The sequence below is a fragment of the Amphiura filiformis genome, chromosome 3, assembly GCF_039555335.1.
Source record: "Amphiura filiformis chromosome 3, Afil_fr2py, whole genome shotgun sequence".
NCBI classification, from domain to species: domain Eukaryota; kingdom Metazoa; phylum Echinodermata; class Ophiuroidea; order Amphilepidida; family Amphiuridae; genus Amphiura; species Amphiura filiformis.
Genome location: NC_092630.1, coordinates 41488610 through 41510369, shown reverse-complemented (window position 1 = coordinate 41510369; position 21760 = coordinate 41488610). Strand labels below are relative to the sequence as shown.

Here is a 21760-nt window from a genome sequence, read left to right as displayed (position 1 = left end):
ATAATATCCATATCAAAACACAATGGAAATCATAACTGTGTTAATGTTTGTTTCAATGACTAGCTGATTTATAGGAGATAACAATGAATATCTTGTGAAAAAGTTGTTGACCTTTAAACAATGAAGCGTATGTATATATAATTATTTATTGAGTTTAGAAGGTACTTTTTTAAAATTTTGGTGTCACAAAAAATTTGCTGATCATTTTGATTGAAGTACTGACCAGTTGTTTGTACACAACACAAATTAATCAATTATTTCTTTTTAATAAGAAAAGTTTGTTTGCAAGACCTTCAATTACAGACTCCAAAAAGCATAGTAATTGTATGCTTCATTGATGCAAGTTATAGTTAAAAGGTTAGATTCGAATATACAAGTTATTTATATTGCAAGGGTCGACTGATCGTGCAAGAAATAGGGGGGTCATCTCTTCTCTTGCAATGATTCTAATGAATCAATTCTGATTCTCATAAAACCAGACCTTTACATGTACTACATGCATCCCAACATATTATTGAGATTCAGGTCTGGAAAAAGATGTTTTGAGGTTATATAGCCAAATTTTATATCAAAATTTCCTTCCAAATACCAAAATTTCCTAGGAAGAAATCTCTCGGAATCCACACTTTATTTCAACCCATACAAAAATATGATTTGATTATCCACAAAGTATTTAAAAAATCAAGCACCTGCTATGTTTTTGAGAAGAATTTATACACATACATGTACGGTGCAACAGACCTTTTCCAAATCGAAGTTTTTCAAAGACAGCTGCTGTTTGTTTATGATAACCCCGTTTATAATATTCTGGGTTATCATACAGCGGTTGGGTGCAGCACCTATGTTAGTTGCGCTTTGCGCAATGCGTATTACTAGACAGCGATTATGTAAATTTATGAAAGCGTAAGGAATCTAGTGTACGCTTTATTATGCTACATGCGCACCTGGTGCTTGTGACTTAGTTTTTTCAAAGATTTCCAATGTTTTGATTTGAAGAGGTCTATATCAGGTTGAGCCTCTCCAAAGGTGTTTCCTTGAACTTACAACACAAATGTAGCTGCCATGTACACATTTGAAAAACTACAGTTTACCTGATCACACTTTGGATTCACAAGATCTTTTGCAGGAACTTTCTGGATTCACATCAACAAATTCTAACCCTGTGGTGCAGTGGCGTGGCCAGCAAGCCTCGAAATAAGCAGATCTGGACCAGGAGCCACACATTTGGAAAAAGTGGCTCCTGGTCCTGTGATTATCTAGTGAACCAGGAGCCATTTTTAAAGAGCTAGGAGTCATTTAATTGTTAATTGTACATGTTAAATACAAAAACCGATTTAACTACCAGGCTTTCTTTAAAAAAAAATGTAGAGCCTGATTCACATGATTTTGGTGTGGACCAGGAGCCAAAATGTCATGACCATTAGGTAAATGGCTCCTGGGTACCTGCTTATTTCGAGGCTTGGTGGCCAGCACTTTTTTAGAGAGTGGGAATGGCAACTATTAAGGGGGGAAACTTTGATGAAAATGGTCAAAAAACTCAAAAAAGGCCTAAAAATCTTAAATACCAGGGCGGCCAGGCATCCCTCAGTGGGGTAGGAGGGGGCAAGACTTCTCACAGGGGGCAGCTTCTCCCCTTTGCTGAATGCTCCCCCTTGGCTACGCCACTGCAGTGGTGAAAAATTTTAAAGTATATTTACCAATGAATTGGAATTCTCCCGCCTCCGCTAGAAGTGCATCTTTCAGTTCTTCCACAGTTTCCATGATGATTTTCTTGATTTGTTCTTGTCTCTCATTGGCCAACTCCTTCAACGATTCAAACAACTCTGTCTCTTTCACCTTGGCATACTCTATTCTCCTTGGTGTGATCTGAATGTCCCTCTGCATATCAAATGCTGTTGTGATGAACATGTTCATACACAGCTGATGAAGATCATGTACTATGCTACCAGCTCTCACCAGGTATAACTGTAAGGCCTGACGAACAAATAGCACTATGGGTAGTAGAGGTTCTAGTCTTTCTAACTTGCTGACAGCAAGTAGAGATTCTGAAGTTGGTATTCCCGGATGGTACCCAGCAACTTCTCTGGCATCTTTCAGATGGCCTAGTTGTTTAAGTTGCTGATATAAGGCTTTGAAACCAGCAGCTGATGGAGGTAGTCCAGCTTCATCGTCCACCTGCTCTGATTTCATTCCTGGTTCATCAGTATCATAAGCAGAGTCATCTTCAGGATCAGTATCGGATACTGCTCTTTCTCTTGGATGCATATGTCTTGTAACAACTACAGGGCGATGGTCATCCCCATTAGGTCTGCAGTCAATGAACAGAACAGGCAAATCTGGTGCTTCTGCTTTGAGTTCTAACAGTTGGCTTTGTTCCTCATGTGTGATACTATCACTCTCTATGCCATATATTAAAATTGGAAGTGTCCTCTGTGAGTAATATTTAAACAGTTCTATTACATCTGAATTTGGACAGTTATGAGAAGCAACTACAACTTGTGTTTTTGTGGCTAGAAGAGCATGATTCAACGTAATGTCAGCTAAAGCACCCACTAGTGCTGGATCTGACTTCTGCTCTTCTCGGAGCTCTACCTCGTGGAGCGGTATTTCCTTCCACGGTGTTTCTGGAGCAGAATCACCATTAACCAACTCGTAACTGTCAGTCAGAGCAAGGCAACTCACGCCGGTGACTGCCGTATTTGAATCGTATCGTTCTCCAGCTCTTTTCGTTAACATCCTCAGGGGGTTCTAGGAGTCTGATGACTCTGTCTCCAAAGATTCTGTTGACAATGGCAGCTTTGGCAGTGAAGGTCGACCCCAAGACAATGATGCAAGGTGAGTCGCTGACGATGCTCTGAACAAATCTCTCATCACCATCTTGTAAACACAAAGCAGAAATCCGTTCTGAAACAAAAAACCAATTAAAAAAATTGGGATGAGTAAAATCAATAAATTGGACATCTGTCACCTCAGACATAGCTTTGTCCACAATCAGCGTAACATTAATAAACCTTTAATTTTCAACTATGTAATAATTAATATCTTACTCCTGAAATACCCACATGGATGTATTTCAAATTATTTTGGTCAGGACATCCATAAATGGTACAACCATACACAGTTCTTTGACCTTGTGATTGTTATGCCTCAAATTTCCGGACTGCACATACAAATGTAGGCCTTACTGCAAAGCTCACAGGAAGTTGAACAGGAAGAGCTTTATGGTCCTGTTAAAAAAAAACTTATCCAAAAGTTGAAGGAAACTTGGAAAATATACTAAGTATTACTGCATTACTATCAAATATAAGCAGAATCGGCCAAATGTAATTTTGACTCGCAATTATGCTAACTCTCACTGACACAATAAAGTGTAGGCCTTCATAACATAACATAACAGAAAACTTTTGGTGCGCTGTTCCTCATGACAAGCACGTAGCGCTTACAAAGTAAAAATAAAAACATCTTAAGGTACACAAAGCAAAAGCCTTAAACAAATAATATTATAGAGTACAAACCTTAAATTTACATAATACAAGTCATAAAATATCAACAAAGTAAAACACATCATGGAAAAAGATAGGTCTTAATTGACTTTTTAAAACTTGCGATGGAAGAGGATTGTCTTATTGTGATGGGAAGTTTATTCCATTCCCGTGAAGCACATAAATTAAATGTCCTGTCTCCTGCTCTAAGGTGAGCCTTGGGGTAATCCAAACAAAGGAAATCATTGACGGATCTGAGATTACGGGTTGGATGATAAATATGAAGACAAGTATTCAGATAATCTGGTGCTAAGTGGTTTAGAGTCTTGTAGACGTAGAGGAGCAGCTTGTAGATAATACGCTGTTGGACAGGAATCCAATGAAGAGCAGACAACAATGGTTGCGAATCGTGGCTTGCGAGGTACATTAAAAACAAGTCGAGCTGCCCAGTTGAAGACGAAGGACATGTTTATGTGGAATTGAAGACAAGAGACCATTGCAGTAATCCAAAACGGGACAAAACAAGTGAACGAGCAGCATGATTACAAGTATCTTTGTCAATATATTTTCGTATTCTAGTTAAATTACGAGATGAAATGTAGTTGTTTTGCATAAATTAGTGATGTGCGTTGTCATAGACATATTTGTATCAAAAAATGAACCAAGGTTACGAACTGACTCTGATGGCAAGATGGTTGAATCTCCAATTTTGAGCGAAACATTGTTGATAAAGCGTGTGTTACGAGGAGACGATGCAATGACAAATTCAGTTTTATCATTGTTGAGTTGTAATTTGTTTTGGATCATCCAAGTTTTGATTTCATATATACAGTTTTGAAGTTTTGCGATAGCATTATCTAATATACCAGGTATCTTTGGATTACAGGAGACATAGAGTTGGGTGTCATCAGCGTAGACATGGTAGGACACTTTGTGTTTACGAGCGATATCACCGACAGGTAGTGTGTATATTGTGTAGCCAATAGGCCCAACAATTGAACCTTGTGGTAGTCCAAATGTTGCCGTTACTGGTTGTGAAAGTTCAGCTGCTACGTCAACGCGAATGGACCATCCAGTGAGATAGGACTCAAACCATTCGAGAGCAACACCGAGGCGATTTGAAAGGCGTGAAAGTAATATTCCATGATCGATGGTGTCAAAAGGTGGCAGAAAGATCAAGAAGCACCAATAATACAACTTGGTTCGAATCCAACGCAAACATAATGTCATTTTTTACCTTTATTAAAGCAGATTCTGTGCAAGAATGTGATCTGTAGGCTGATTAGAAGGGATCAGCAAGGTAATACAAGTTCATACTACTAGGATTTACCAAGTTGCCTTCAGTTGCTGCAAAACACAAAATTCACTTTCATTTCTATTAACTTCAGCCGCTGGGCAAGTTGCCCCAAGTACACCATTTTTGTAAGTCACAGGTTTTTTAAGCTACCAACTAGAGGGAATAACTATAACAGTCTTTGCACAAGAAGTAAAGCAATGTACAGGGTCATGATATTCAACTGAGAACAGCCACTGAATTGTCAGCGGACATATTAAAAAAAAATCAAGTTTAGTTCCTCAGGATCAGATATATGCAATGAAGCAATTGCAATGATGCTAAGCTTGATAAATACTGCAAACCTTGAGCCTACACTTAATTTTACCATGTAATTTTGCTGATAAACTGCCCATGTTTGGGATGTGAATTTCAAAACTATTTAAGAGGAATAATCATTTGAAATATTAATGAAATAAAAAATTTGTAAGATATATTTTCTCTTTTGCTGCATATACATGTATCTGAGACGGCTGTCATCTTTGTGTACAATGTACATGCACACAACTCACATTATTGCCACTTTAATACATTAGGAGTGTGATTTCGCACAATTCGCAATGTTGGTAGTTGCACATAGGACGTGTAGAATGTGTTAAGCTTAAAGATGCCACAAATGATCAATTTTGGGCTTATGCCAGAGGTAAACCATTTTGGTCTCCATGCATGACTACCCAATATGGTGGATTACCACCCAGATTATCATAGCATTATGCACAGGAATTCAGAGTACATATGAGTCCAGTCTCCTTATCTAATCTCTTTGGAATAGATACTAAATGCAGAGCTGTGTGACCAGGGAACAACACTTCCCTGGTATGACCAAATACTATGTGGGTCTGTCATTTGCTAGGTCAGAGAAGGTATTTGTGTTTGAGCATAATATAATTATTGCAGAATACTCCAGTGAGAAATCCAAGCACTCATGCCAAAACTCAATAACTTTTTAATTGACAAAGTTTACAAAGGCAAGTGGATCAACTTTCTGTGAACTTCAAAAAGTGAAATTGTAAAATTTGTAGGGACAAAGTCTACTTCACAACTGATACAATGTAATGTATACTCAAAAGACAGAGCAAAGTTTATTGATGGTCAGCTCTGTCACATAAAACAATTTCTACCTTTCTCTTTTACCAGCCTTATTAATTTCTGTTTTAATACTCCAACTTACACCATACCACACATTTCAGCAAATATGTACACATGACATGACCTGTGAAAAACTGAAATACAGACTTATTTTGTTGACTTAAGAACTTGACTTTTCTTGGTATGCCCTCGTAATCACAAAGAATAACATATTTACATTTATGGGACATATGGAACGTGAGCTAATTTCCAATAGAAATTTAATATGCAATTCCTGTGTTAACTGGATTAAGAATGTATTCTTTAACTTCAAACAAAGTTTTATGTGCATTTGTATTTTGCAACCTCCTTTTGAGTTGACTTCCAATGTACATGTACATGATAGTAGTAAACCTATATATATTCAAATTGAGATCTGCAGTAGGCCTACAATGTACTGCATAAAATGTAGCGCTTTACAAACAATCTGGGTTATTTCATAGTCAATGTCACAAACCAGAAAAAATAACCACACAGATCCTGCATGAAAAAGATCCTTTATTTAATAGAAAAAGTTGGAAAATAACAATGCAACACAAAATTGGGCCCAGTTCATAGTCTCATACTTTTATTCAACATTGAATATTCAATACAATAAGTACTTGTGATTCAATATCATTTTTGTTATTTGCTCCCTTTACATTGTACGTTCTTTCGAAAATTGTTGTGATGAAAAAACATATTAAGAAGTTCTTGGTTATCATTTATAAACACATTGCAAACACTTTCTTCAAGCTAGAGTAAGGCTTTGCTGAAATAACAAAAATATTGGGGCTGTGCAATAATTATGAGCCCCAGGGGTTAAAATTTCCAAACCGCTCGCCAATAATTGCTTCCCCCTTTCTCTGCCTGCCAAAAATCACTAGCCCCCCTCTCAGCCTGCCAGAATGAAGGCATAAGTTCTCTACATATCATGGTGTCATGGTCTGTGAATATACATGCAGTGCTTACTTTTGTTAGTTTTTGTATTGTAACCAAAACAAACGAGCACACACTTTAATTTCTAAATAGGCCTAAATTTTTAGTTTGCCAGGCACACAGCAAAATAACCATACGCACTATCCCTCCCCCCCATGGTGGAAAATATGCATCAAACAAGTGATCCATTCCCAGGGATCCATTGTGACACGCAAACATGGCAGACTCCATAACCTCCCAATTTAACCTCTTTGATACATGTACATCTACCAAATTATTACAGGTTATTCAACTTTCCTTGGAACCCCTTTCTTTAATGCAGATAAAACCCTGCTACAATGCATAAGGGACTGTGCAATAATTATGAGCACCCCATCCCAGTTAAAATTTTCAAACAGCCTGCAAAAAAATTGCTTGCATCCCTTGACATGCTAAAAAATCTTTTGCCTCTCCCCCATTTGCACATGTTTAAATATTTGGGATCCCAATTTGTAAAGCCTAAATGGTTTAGACATAATGCGACTTATGCGAGCATAGCGACTAGCGAGCATGAAATTTTGCATATTTTAAAACAAAATTCTGTATTTTTCCTAAGCCCTTTTAAAGCGGTTGATTTAAAACAGTACCTCATGAATGTGTGCCAAAAACTGCTAATTCAACTTCTGGGTTAACACAAAAAAAATCCCTTATTTCCCCCTCCCCCTGGGCTCAAATTATTGCACAGCCCCTTATATCTCTGGAAATCATGCCATCTGTCATCAGTGCAAACAGAAATATGGATTTAGTTAGATAGCAATGATAACAACTGCCCACAAAGAACTGCCTTAATATCATACCAAAGTATACTTTCTTATCTGCATTATTACCAACCTGCATGTACGGTTTCATAATGATCCTGTTCAGACTGGTCCTTTTGGCAATTACATTATGACAAACAGCTTTACTAGGCTTATCCCCCCACCCCCAAAAAAACTTTGTATCCAAAAGGGGCAAATATGTAACTTATGGTCATTTCAGAATACCAATGTACTTTTAGATCTTTAAGGGCGTACTACACCCATATATTGGTTTGATTGGTCTAAAAAATATTTTTTCATTTATAGCGAGGCGATATATGCACGGATCATGTGAAACAAACAAAAAATTAGAAAAATAAATAAAAAAGGTGTTTTTAAACCATTGTGTAGTAAGTCATTTTAGCCCTATATATTTTTTGTTTACCGTATCCTGGTAACTCAGATGCGTGTTTCATAACAAACCATAATTTATTCTTTTCAACATGTTCAAGTAGGGTACATGAATAGAATACATTAAATCCTTTGTTATACTCTCCATAGAAAATCTAGTGGTGCTTGCAAAATATATAACACTGAATAAATTAAATAAACACTTACACAATAGATGCATAGTCATTAGTCAATTTGATATTGATGTTGTTATTGATGTGTTGTTAGGAGAAGAAAAGGCTATTAGGTCACCGTATGTCAGGTTATAGGTCAATTGGTTCAGGTCAAATTTAAGCATCAATTTTGAATACACATGTGAGAGTCTGTGATACAAAATGTATCATAATGAGGAATAATTTTGATATTCTGTCTTTAACTGGATATATATCGAGAAGTGCAAGGTGGATATACTAATATACCTTGGGATGTAAATGGTGAGTACAATTTAGAATGCCTAGTTGAGATGGATTTCACAAATAAATATAAAATAGTTACCAAAATCACAAAAGCTAAGCTTACGGAAAACTACCCAATATGGTGGTATAGGTGACAAGAAATACAATTTTTTTCAACATTGCTGTAGTATGGTTGTGGTAACCTGTTACCTATGGCTTAAGGGATGGGTTTATATGTGTGTAAATGGAGGAGAAATGGGAGGATTTTGGCATGTTTGCTGTGATTGTTTGCCTAGCAATATTGATCACAAGTACACAATTGATGGTGCATATCAAGGACCAAACTCTATAGTTTTATATTTGAGCACGATCACTTCTGTAAGGTCATGGGAAATTATGTAAATCGGCTTTTATATTTGATGTTGCATATCGGCTCACGCACTTTATTTTTGTACCCAGTATTTCACAAAGTCCCTGTACTCTGATGACCCTATGACTTTTTGCTGGTATGTTGAGCACTTTAAACAATTAATTATAGTACTTACCTCCTACTTTAGGAACATGCGTATGTCTTAATGTATGTCGACCATGTCAACAACCCAGTGTAGTTTTACATGGTTGGAAAAGTCTATTTCCTTTCGCTATTTTGCCAATCATAATTCATAAATTGTCCAACTTATATGACAAAAAAGAGTTTTACAACTATTCCGCCAGCAAGGAAACACACATTTATGTGTATCCAGTGCGTCCTTTACGTTTAAATAGTTCAGTTTATTGTCAAGTTGTGCCTCTATACGCCATATTTACGGAATTGATGATACGAGCTGATACGGAATTTTTGAACCCAAATTTCTTGAAATATACATTACCCTTTTAACTTCTCGCCACGAAATTGGATTCATAAGAAGGTCAAATACAAGCCTTCCATTATGGCTGGTATCATCATCTCGATTGGTGTCTTGTGTTAGTATTATTCCATATTTTGCTGGTAGAAGTTCAATGAAACCCTCCATAATTCACGACTACTGTCACTTGTGTTATAAACTCGATGTGTTTACTATATTGTCGCTTTGGGTCCTCGACTAATCGCAGGGACCAGTCTATCATTAGCTATTCTATACACTTTTCAATAGCCTTATTGTGATGTGTGGGAGTTTTAAAAGCCGAGCCATGAACAAAATATAATGCGAGCACCGGGGCATCAACTTTAGAGGTGACGGTATGTGCCTGTCAATATATGCCCTCTTTTGAAGCCGACTATACCCGATGACCAGGCACCTTCAGTTTTCAAAATATTATACCCAATGACCCCTTTTTCATTTTGATTGTACATAATTGACCCTTTTTTGTATAAAAAAAAACCCAACGTTTTGTACTGATATCGCCTACTTGGACGCTTGTACAAAATGTAGGCACATATACCCATCAATTCTAAAGTTGAGTGCCCAGGCGGCGTGCATACTGCGGGCCAATGAACAATGAGATAGTGGCTTTTCTGATATCACTTTGAGGAACTGTTGAAGTATAAATCAGCCAACGAGTAGGTGTGTCCAAATTGCACATCTTGAATTGAGACCAAGACATGCTGTTATTTCAATTGTTATATCGTTCGGTTGGTTTATTACCTACCATTGCCTACTGAGATGCAGTTCTAAGGTGACAGAGGGACAGGTCTGCAATTCGATTCCACAACCATTCATACCTTTCATCTGTTTTATTGTATTATCGTGCGAATTGCTCCGTGGTACCTTACGGGTACCTGAATTTTATTTGAATGAAGATGACTCTGTCATGCTCGGCGTCATATTGCATAATTTCTATACAGTATATGCAATAAACCAACCAGAACAGTATAACAATTGAAATAATAGGCAGTTCTAAGATAGGTTAAGAAGAATATAACGTCATTCTGTATTATTATTCAAGGTTGTAACGTGTGTCTATGCTGTCATGTAGGCCTACCTGGCAACAGACACGCCCCCAGTACAAACAGATGAAATTTGTAGAAAAGCGTGATTATGACAAAAACATTAAAAAATGATACTTTGAGGTATTGTTTTTTAATTTTTGTATGGCAGATCATACATACACATGTGCTGAGGTCAAAAAGGTAAAAATTTTGTTTTTGACCCCTGACTCACCTGTCATTCCAAACAACCCCTTAATTAAGTTTCAGTGAACTAATGTCGCAAGTTAAAAATACAAAATATAGCTCAACATTGAAAATAGAAGCATTTTAACCAGTTCCTTTTTTGATAGTTGTGGAGCACCAAGTTCATGAAATCATAAAAGAAATCAGGAACCACTTATTCCCATTTTACATATCAACTTTATTTCCCTAACGTGTTAGCAACACATGTCCAAAATTTTAACGAAATCCGTTGATATTAAGCTTTCCAAAATGAAGTGAATTTAAATCATCAGTGATGTACCACCTTTTGGCTTCTACTTTTAAAAGCATGTAAGCTACGTTGATACCGATGCCACCAATAAAGCGAGAAGATTTGCCCCTTCATTTTGCATACCACTTTGTCCAATTTTTTTTGTAATTTCTTCACAAAATGCAAAAAATGCAAAAAAAATCAATGGGTGTAGTACCCCTTAATACATTGTAGATTATGAAGTTACAAATCTGCCCTTTTTAGATACAAACTTGTAATTTTTTGGTGATTTTGTATTTTTTGGCAAGAAATTGAATATTTTTGCATTTTTTGGAATATCGACCTGCACGTATTTGGCCTCCAAAATCGCGTATTTTTAGCAGGCCTACATGTACCTTTTTCCTTGCTCAAGTTGTTGCCCCAAAAATATGTGTCTTTTCTTTGGACACATTCTTTAGCATGCAATTGCATCAAGGGTGCCCATCTAGCATGCTTGATGGCCCGTTACGCTAATACGATGCCTTGTGAAAGCCAAAATGAACTTTTTACCCCGGTTGTTATAAAATATTTTGAAAGTTATATAAAATGTTCCTTTTGACTTATTTGAATTTAAACATGCACTTTGTTGATAGGATGTGGACTCTTGAGGAGTAGCCCTGGGCTGACCTATGCCTAAAGACTGGAAAAAAGAGTTTCAATTTTGATATTTAATTAACCCAATTACATGTAGCTCTGGTACAAATCTTTCAGACCATGTACATTTGACTTAAATTCAACAAACAAAGACCCAAACCACTTCAAGACATACCCCCTTAAGCTTAACCCAAGAACAAATATGGTTTAATACTTAACCCTTACAAAATCCTAAACATGAACCAATCTTCTGGCCAATCTCAGACCACTCTAAATCAAGAGATCCCTTATCGTAAGGTACTGTTTGATGCAATTGGGCGACACAAAGCTATTCTTGTGTCTTGGTGTTCATACTTTTTGTGGATTACTGTGTGATCAGACCAATCAAAATTTCCTACAACTAGTACATTTCTCAAGACTCCAGAGACATTCAGAAGACCTGAATACTAGTTATACAAACAAGTAAGGGTGATGGGAAGGCTTAAGGGTTAAGCTTTAAAGCTTACACATTAGGAACCAGGTTATAGGATTCATTTGCCCATTGACAGACCAAAATAAAGGAAGCATCGCCACATATACACTTAAAAGTGTATTTGTGTACACCCTTGATCCTGCTTGCCTCTATACAACACAAAATGTAATATCTAGGACTCAGGCAAAACACTGCCCCCCCCCCTGTCTCATATCTACATTTTTTAGCGAAATGATATTTTGGTACCAAAAATTCTCTTTCAGTATTAATACAAAGCCTGATCCCCATAACATGTCCACCCAAGTTATAATAAGCCAGTAGTTTAATAAACTTTGTCATGTAATTGTATAGTTCCAGCAACAAGCAAATCTTGAAAACACATTTTGTGATATACTCTGATCAGTTCATAAATAGACGGAACTCATAACATTGGGGATTGATATAGAATGGCATACACACAGCTGGGTGCAGCACTTACACCAACTGTGTGCTTTGTGTATTGATGTGGGCATTAAGTTGGGACTTTATTGACTCGCACAGTAACATAAACTGAATAATTCTCGCTTATTACAAGCTGATCAAAGTATCTATGTAACTCATAGGCAGTGTTCGAAATAAGCACTTATCCTCTTGTCCTCTTGTCCAAAAATCTCTGGGGACAACCATATTGAGCTGTGTACTTATCCCCTGGACAACTATTATTTGGATTGTTTGCCCTAAAAAACATGACATTTATATTTTGGGGACAACCAAAATGTTTTGAGGACAAGCAGAATTCATGCTTTAGTTATCCTCGGGACAACCTCCATATTTTCCTTATTTCGGACACTGCTCATGGGTACAGGAGGGGTACTGGAGATGTTTCTATGGATTTATTAGTTTTTTACCATTTATTTTTCTCACAGGCACCTTTACAGGGTCAGAAATTCTGCTGCTTAATTTTCTGTGATGCAATATTGAAATACTCCCATTTTGCAGTGTGACAACATGAATTGACGTAATTCCAGAGAGGTAATTATTATAAACTAATGACAACAAAGGGATTGACAATGACGATGCCAAATCCAACATCAGGGATTTAGTTCAGTTCAATTATAATCAGATATGTTTTATTTATTAATTAATACTAATAATATTATACACTTTACTGGAAAGTGTAATACTTTAACCTAAATTTATGACCCCGTCTATGGTATGACTGAGCATGCTGAGTACGGTATGAAAAAGTGAACTTGTCCTAAAAGTTTGTGTAAATAAGTAACTTAATGTTAGGAGTATCTCAGGACAACAAGGACACAACAAAATTTAATCTGAATTATGTAAATAATATTTGTTAACTTTGATCTACCATAACGTCAAGTCTGTCAATATCTGGCCCAAAAGTTGCATGCATAGAGGTAGTGTGTTGCTAAATATAGATTACAAACTTCAAAGAGAGCCAATTAGGAGGACTTGTTCGTTCGTTGCACATTAATCAATAAATCATCAATGTTTTTGATTTGTTTGCTTGTTTAGTTACTTGTTTTGCTTTTACAAATTATTCATGTACTATGTTATCAAACACTTGTATTTCATCCCCATTCTTCAGCTGAAGGAAACTTCCTTTTAAACAAAAATAGAAAAAAAAATATTTATGGGCCTATAGCAGGATACTTCATTATTTAAGTGTTGCTGGTAAGGGTGTGCAATATCGCAATAGACGTTAATATTGTGAGAAAATATTAATTTTATACGATGCAATAATTCTCAGTGCTTCATCGAGGACCCCATGATAAATTACAGACTCAACAACTCCAAAACAGTGTTCGATTTACCACCTGCACATATGCAGGTGACTTTGATTCTGTGCAAACTTTTCAAATGTACCTGCACAAGTGCATGTAGAATTTTAGTCGTAAATTACACAATTGGAATCAGAAACATACAATGTGCCTCTAAATCAAAGAAGTAATATAAATATCCCTTACGAAATGACACCAATTTTTACTTTTCATCTGTAAAAAAGATGATTAGTTTCACGGCACAAACTTTTATATGGTTAAATTGCATGCAAGTTACTTTCACTTTGTGCAGATAGATTTTCTATGTTTATACCTGCACAAATGCAAGTAACTTTTTTTCTGGTAAATCGAACACTGCTCCAAAATGAAAGCGGAATAAAGTTGCCAATTTGGGAATAATATCACAAGTTTGTAGTCAGATTTTACCATTCTACATTATAATGAAGCACTTGCTATGTACCTCCCACATCATCAACATCCCTATATCTTTGTGTCAAAAATTGCTGTGATAGTACGGCGAATGCTCTCGTTTTTCAAAAGCTACGCATGGCGATTTTGTTCGAGATAGGCCGAGCGACTCAGGCTAAGCATACCATTTACATGATATGAGATATCACACAGAGCCTGCCGCATTGTTTCTATTCTACGATTTGTGCATGATCAGTACTACATATGGTGTTGCCATTATAGAAAATTTGATTTGTTGTCAGGTAAAACGCAGGTTTTGTTTCCAGTAACTCGAAAAGCAATACACTAATTAGCGGGGCCTTGCTGTTTGCTGTGGATATATTTTACTTCATTCTATAAGTAAAGATTTTGAAATCCAAAGTAAAAATTGTGATATTTTCAACTGTTTGAGAAATGAATTATACAAAGGAACCCGTGTAAGATCCAGCTGCTGTACAGATTTGTATCTATATACAATGTACATTATCGACTTTCTTTATCTGCGTCAATAATAGAATATCGATTTCAATCAAATTGAATACATGTCTCCATTTTGAGTTTGTACTCCACCTCTGAGCGACCAAGCGATCGATTTCTAGCCAATCAGATACGGTAGGCCTCCTTTTCTTGCGTTCGGTGAAATACCAATCGCCCGTCGCTCACCAACGGAGTATTAAGTTTATATTTATAACACTGGCTGTTGACACTGTGCCTCCTTCCTTCCTTATATACTGCAATTTGTTTGAATCTTAAAATTTATCGCAATATGATCAATATCGTGATCAATTTTGCCACGATATTGTGTCATGGAAAATCCTGAAGATGTCCACTCTTAAATGCTTAAATATAATCTTATTCATAGTTTCAAAAAGCATACATAAAACCTATAATAATAGGCCCTTACATCATTTTGAGGCAAAAAGGTAGATGGCTATTAAAATATTATTTCCAATTTAGGAACACCACATTGCCCTTACAAGTTAGGCCTAAATTCTATCAATTTAGTGTGTGGTTCCATTAGTATTTTGCCGGGATATTTTGATGGGGGCACAAGGTCAATCTGAATATTTCTTAGCAAAACTGGAATTACATAAACACCAAGTTATGTAAACTAATTGTTTTGTAGTATGTGTATCCAAGCAACATTGATTTCCGAGGTCATGGCCATGCTAGACATACATTGCCACACAGAGCTCAGTTCCTACATTTGTATTCCCCTCTCAAATTCACTCATATCAGTCGAGATGTGTTTTTATGCTGTAACAGTTATTTTGAACAGGTCCCAGGAACAGGTCCAATCTACTGCTGCTTCTTCTGATTCTTTTGTCCGGTAAAAATACAATGTCCACTTTTCAAATTTTGTGTAATTTCAAATTGTTTTAAAAGGGTCCAGCATTTCTTATCAACGCTTGTTGACTTGTTTTGGAACGCCAATAGTTTTTTTTTTAACATTTAAACAATTAAACGGTCATCCGTCGTTTACCACATTAAATAAAAATCAAAAGCCTTAGTTGGGGATTCAAAACCTGGGCGGAGAAAACAATTTTTCTCTTAATCTTCTTCGTTACACTTAGGCAAAAAGCAAAGAGAGTTAGGGTTAACTGAACTTTTTAAAACATTCATGATGTGCATTGTACCTATTGTAGGTAGCCTAAACCTACACAACTTTAAAAAAAAAACATTATAAAACACTTGTACAGCAAACTAGCAAGATTCAGCAAACTTAAAAATAACAAGCACATTTGAATAAGTAAGTTTTCAGATGTTTCTTAAAAACAGCCAATGAGTTTCTTTTTCAAGAGAATATCCAAAGTAAGAGAGTTAGTTCTATAACTTGGGTGCACATGAAGAAAAGGCTCTGTAGACAAAAAGAAGGAAAAGTTTTGGATGCAGAAATAGACATTTATCTGAAGATCTGATGAGTGTCTGGGTCAGAGAGTAAGGGACCTGTGTCTGGGTCAGAGAGTAAGGGATAAGAAGTTCAGTTGGTGCAAGTCCACTGAGGGTTTCCATGTGAGATGAAGAATCTTAAACTGTATCCTTTGGTGAATAGGCAACCAGTGAATATAAAAATATGAGAAAATTTGGAGTTAACAATGTGATCAAATGTGGGTGATTTTCCACTAAGACCAATATCACTTGGTCCAATCCCACTTGGTCCAGACTTATTTAGTCCAATCTCACTTGGTCCTTGTCCCATGTAGTCCTATTCCCACTTGGTCCAGACCCAGTTAGTCCAATCTCACTTTAAAATCCATGTAACACTCCCACTTAGGTCAATTCCCACTTTGTCCAGTCCCACTTGGTCCATCCATGCCTTATTTAGTCCAATCTCCACTTGATCCATGTCCCCATTTACTTCAATTCCCACTTGGTCCGGACCCAGTTAGTCCAATCTCACTTAATCCATGTAACACTCCCAATTAGGCCAATTCCCACTTTGTCCAGTTCCACTTGGTCCATCCATGCCTTATTTAGTGCAATCTCCACTTGGTCAATGTCCCCATTTACTTTAATTCCCACTTGGTCCAGACCCAGTTAGTCCAATCTCACTTTAGTCCATGTCACACTTGGGCCAATTTCTACTTTTTCCATGTCACATTTGATCTATGTCCTGTCCACATGGGTCATGTCCCAGTATCTCCCCTTTCATCTGTCTCCTCTTCTCCAGCAAGTGGGAATAAACTCAGAGTTTTGTGTGCAAGTTTATCAAGGAGGTAATTTGAGATTCCATAGCAGTGCATTTCCATTGTTGAGTCAAGAGGTGATATAAGTGCATGTGTAGAATTCACCAGACAGAATTCAACAAAAGCAGATTGGTAGACTTTTTTTTAAAGGCTTGCTCAGACAACTGCAAGTAAAGTCGACTGTAACTACATTCGAAAGTAAACTTACAGCAGTGCCTGTGGACTGTGGAGCTACTTGCGAGTTACTTTTAGCAAATTTTTTTAAGCAAGATATCTTTATACACGTAACATGCTACTTTTTAACAGCCGTCGAATGTAAGGCCTGTGTAAACAAGACTCATAAGTAACTCGCAAGTAAGCATTATGACCTTATATTGACCATAATGGGGTTAAATCCATGTTAGCCATGTTACAAGGAGAAGAAGTATAAATAAAAAGAAAGTTTTTTACTTAGAGAATAAGATAACCTGTACTGTTTAGCCGCTGTCGTGAATCTATCATCTCTTATAACATGAGTAACATCATTATTTTAAGTAAAACAATGAAGCCAAGCCAAGTTGTTTTACGCCAAAAATAATGTCACATGTTATATGAGACGATAGATGCATGACAGTGAAAAGCAATACCTTTATTCTCATTCTTACACACTTCAATTCAAATAAATTCATACCAAATTTTAATCAAATTAAATCCTACATTTTACAAGGAATTACCTAGGACTTAGAACCGACCAGTCCCGTTGTTGCTATGCACCTCCGATTGGTTCAAATAGCACATACGAGTATCACATTGACACACACATGTTTAATTTATTTAAGTGTCTTATATCATGTCATATCACACGGGTAAGAACTGGTATAAAGATGGCAGGAACATTCTTTTAAGTGTTTAAGAATAATTAGTAGAGTTGATGTGAGACTGTGAGTTAGTAGATTTATTTGTTGGCACAATAATTGAAAATTTACTGAGACATTTATATGAAGAGATAGAAAACGGAGATAAAAAAGTCAGAGTCCTCATCATATATGTTTTCAAATTCAACTTAACCATGTACATTATATCAACTTTAACTTCAATTTGGAAACTTACATGTCTTATAAATGCACAATTCACCACTGAAGGGCATATTCGTGAGCGAACTTACATTGTACAATATACATGTACTTTGTAAGTCCTGTGTGGACACAAACTTGCATGTAGTGTAATTTAATTTATGGATCGTAAGTACTGGTAAGTTACTTTCGAAAGTAGGAATATACATTTTGTAGGATACTGTCTATTAAACACAGACTCAGACATGTTGTAATACAATACAATACAATACAATACATGTACAATACAATACAATAAAGTACAATACAATAGTAACAACTCCAATACAATGATAAGGCATAAAGCTGAAATTTTGTCAGTGTAATCACTGGTCCTTATGTTCATTATGGTCCAAAATGGTCTCATAAGTATGTTAACTTTTTTTACAGGTGGCGCTAGATGGGCAGTAGGCGCATAACCTGCAAAATGGTGAAAATTGAGGCACGCAGCGTGATTAAGTTCCTGCATTTTGAAGGGTTAGGCCTACAATGCTCAGAAAATCTATGATAAAATGAAAGCAATCTACGGTGATGATTGCCCATCATATGGCACTATTGCTTTTTGAAAAAGGAATTTCCAAACTGGCCACACGTCCCTCACAGATGAGCCAAGAAGTGGACGTCCATCACTTACGGATGATGCGCCACAGTGAAAAACCTCAAGAAAGTGGAGGATCTTATCATGAAAAGGTTATAATGCGCCTACTTCCCATCTAGCGCCACCTGTGAAGAAAGTAAACATACTTATGAGACCATTTTTTGGACCATAATGTACATAAGGACCAGTGATTACACTGACAAAATTTCATCGGTATAGCTCTTTCACTTCTGGATGATGTCAAAAACTTTTGGATACCCCCTCGTATGTATTTCTCTTTAATATCAAAATTGATTAACCTGTCCAAGATTATCTTGACCTGACCAAGATTATCTTGACCCACGATTATCTTGACCCGAAACACGAATATCTTGACCCACGATTATCTTGACCCAACCAAGTTTATCTTCACACCTGTCCACATTACTGACATAATCGACAGTTGATCAAACTTTGAACAAAAAATGGGAAAAAAAACTTTCACGAAAATCAGACCATCTTTAATTTTTGACCCCTAGGTCCCCTATGCAAACTAGAAATTGACCCTTGACCTGTTGCGGCACATAACTTCTGAATGAACCAACTTAGGTCGTATTGAGAAAAAAATCACATACTTGCGATCCTTGGGCCTAGACAAATACCGTAAAAACTCGATAGTTAGCATACCGTACCGTAAAACCTCGTCTACAAGCATATATAGAGTGCTTCTGATAAAAGCTAAATTAATCCAGGCGCCATTGTGGAATCAGAGCAAATAAATTATAGATCCAAGCACATACAAACAAGTATTATTGTAAGACCAATCTATTGTATTGGCATATTTACGCATGTATCGTATTAATTTAACTTTCATCAAAAACACTACGGTATATGCTTGTAGACGGGGTTTTACGGTATGTGCTTACTAATACTATCGAGCGCTTTTAAAACATGCAAACATGAAGAGCCCCATCCACAAAAGTGAAAAGGCTTTTGAGCAAATCATCGATACACATAGTTATTATATATAATACGAATAAATAAACCTGCAAATGTGTTGTCTCAACGCCATTATTAATATTAGCTCAGTTGGTAAAAACCGGACGTTGTCGTTGTCAAGTCGTCGTTGGTACAATTTCATGTTTTCAAAAGTGCTCGATAGTATTCACATATGCTAAAATCGAGTTTTAACGGTAATTTGATATACTTTGAAGTGATTGAACACTTTCAATTTTTGATTTGGATTTGAATCATTCAGTCACTGGGCAATGCAAACATGGCAATGCCAAAGTCAATAACAAACATGTACGGTACATGAACAAACTAAACTTTGAAACTCAAAGTTGCTGACGAAACAAAGTTGGACGTGGGCAAATAATAACATATGAACTTACATTTAATACTCAAAAGCATTAATTAACTACTATCATGTGAACAACTGACACGTAAAAAGTAAGTCGTGAGTCGTAAAAAATAGCAAAACAAGTGTTGTTGACAACTTTCTGACACTGACATATGAACTTTTTTAACTGAAATGAAACAATGGAAAAGCAAAATCCACCTACCTTCTTCAAAATGCCCACTAGTTCTTAATTCTGCCAAGGAAATGTTAGAATCGTATATAATCTTCTTCAATTGTTTCGTAAATGATGAAAAAAGTCGAAATTCGGAGGGCAAATCACGACTTTTATGCCGAGAACTTCGAGGAGCACTGCAGGGTCCCCAGTACACCGCCATGTTGCCCTATTTCAGCTGGTAAAAGGGTTGCCAGTTGCCATAACGTAAATAAATAAGAGTTCACTAAATATACATCGGGAAAATCCATTAGTCTCAAAAGCGATCCAGAAGGCAAACTTGCATCAAGGTGGGGCTGTTGCGAGGTGGAGGGGGGGGGGGTCACAATGTTTTACACCAAAAATAGGGTAGGAGCATAAAATTATTAAAGGATTGCCTTCTGACTATTATGACTTAGGGGTTGTACAATAATTATTTGTCAAAGTTTGGGGCATTTTTGCACGGCCTGGTCAAAAGGGGACAATATTGGCACCGACACCAGTGTTCGAATTTAGGAAAAATAAATGGTTGTCCCACGGGACAACCAGATTACAATTTCTGGTTGTCCGTCTAAGTTTTTGGTTGTCCGTAGGCCTACAAATGTGACTTTAGGCTAGATTTATGGTTGTCCGGCGGACAACCGAATCAGTATTTTTGGTTGTCCGGCGACTTTTTTAGTTGTCCCGGGCAACCGGACAACCAAAATTTCGAACACTGACCGACACATTCATTGGGTACTCACATGCTCTAGGCTAGGAAAACCATAGGCAAACTGCATTATATGCAAAAACACTGCGCTCACACTATAGCCCATAAGTTTGCAAATTGAGTTCCAAAAAAATTGGCATGTACAATTCCGTGTTGGCAGGCCGAGAGATAGATTTTTGGCACAGCCCGTTGCCTTCCCACTGAAAGGTCCTGGCTACCAACTGGTCATAAAATGGCAGTTCATTTCAACAATGCAAAAGCCAGGGTGCTTCAAAAACCCTGGCCGGGGTGCACTCCCATATTGACATGTGTCATGTGCCCATGAAAAGATCCCGGTATTTTTGGCAAATCCTACACCCAACCCCGTTTTTTTTTTTGTAGCCTACACTGAATGACCCCTTTTCTTGAACAATTAGGGACCGATCATTATTTACGGCAGGGGGGGAATGGGCGTTTTGGAAAAAATATCGACAAAAATTTTTGCGTTCCCCACTTGCGTCCGCTCAAAATTTTCGGATTCCCCATTGTTTTCCCAAATTTCTCCATTTAAAATTTAACAATCCCCCCTCCTGGTTCAACGAAAAATTTTATTCCCCCTCAAAATGCCCATTCCCCCATTCCTAAATAATGATCGCTCCCTTAGTCCTCAAAATTGAAATTTTGCCGCGCTCTGCGCACATTTTGAGCAAAATAAATGAGTTTTGTCTATTTTGTACTCTAAAATTAGGATGGGGCTGTGATGGGGGTTTTTTTTCCCCAATAATTTGTTTTCAAAAATCGAAAGGTGGGATGGTCCTAGAGGTGATTTTGCACCTGTTTGTCCCATTCTTTTCGCTGGCATTTTATTCTTTACTTTGTCTTGATTATTAGTATGTGCAATATTTATATAATATATTTATCTTTGTAATTGTGTATGAGCCAGTGATGAAGCATAATAAATAAATAAA

The 21760-nt window shown here is 36.8% G+C and overlaps 1 protein-coding gene across 1 annotated transcript in view; it reads right to left on the bottom strand.

Annotated features, from left to right (window-relative positions):
* The window catches only part of LOC140148530 (dual serine/threonine and tyrosine protein kinase-like), a 39439-nt gene extending 19142 nt beyond the window's left edge, over nt 1-20297 (bottom strand). Inside the window, 3 exon segments of the mRNA XM_072170522.1 lie at nt 1698-2680; nt 2682-2904; nt 20117-20297. Of these exon segments, the coding sequence (XP_072026623.1) occupies nt 1698-2680; nt 2682-2904; nt 20117-20288 (1378 nt within the window). The 5' untranslated portion in view covers nt 20289-20297.
* Between the last annotated feature and the right edge of the window lie 1463 nt (nt 20298-21760).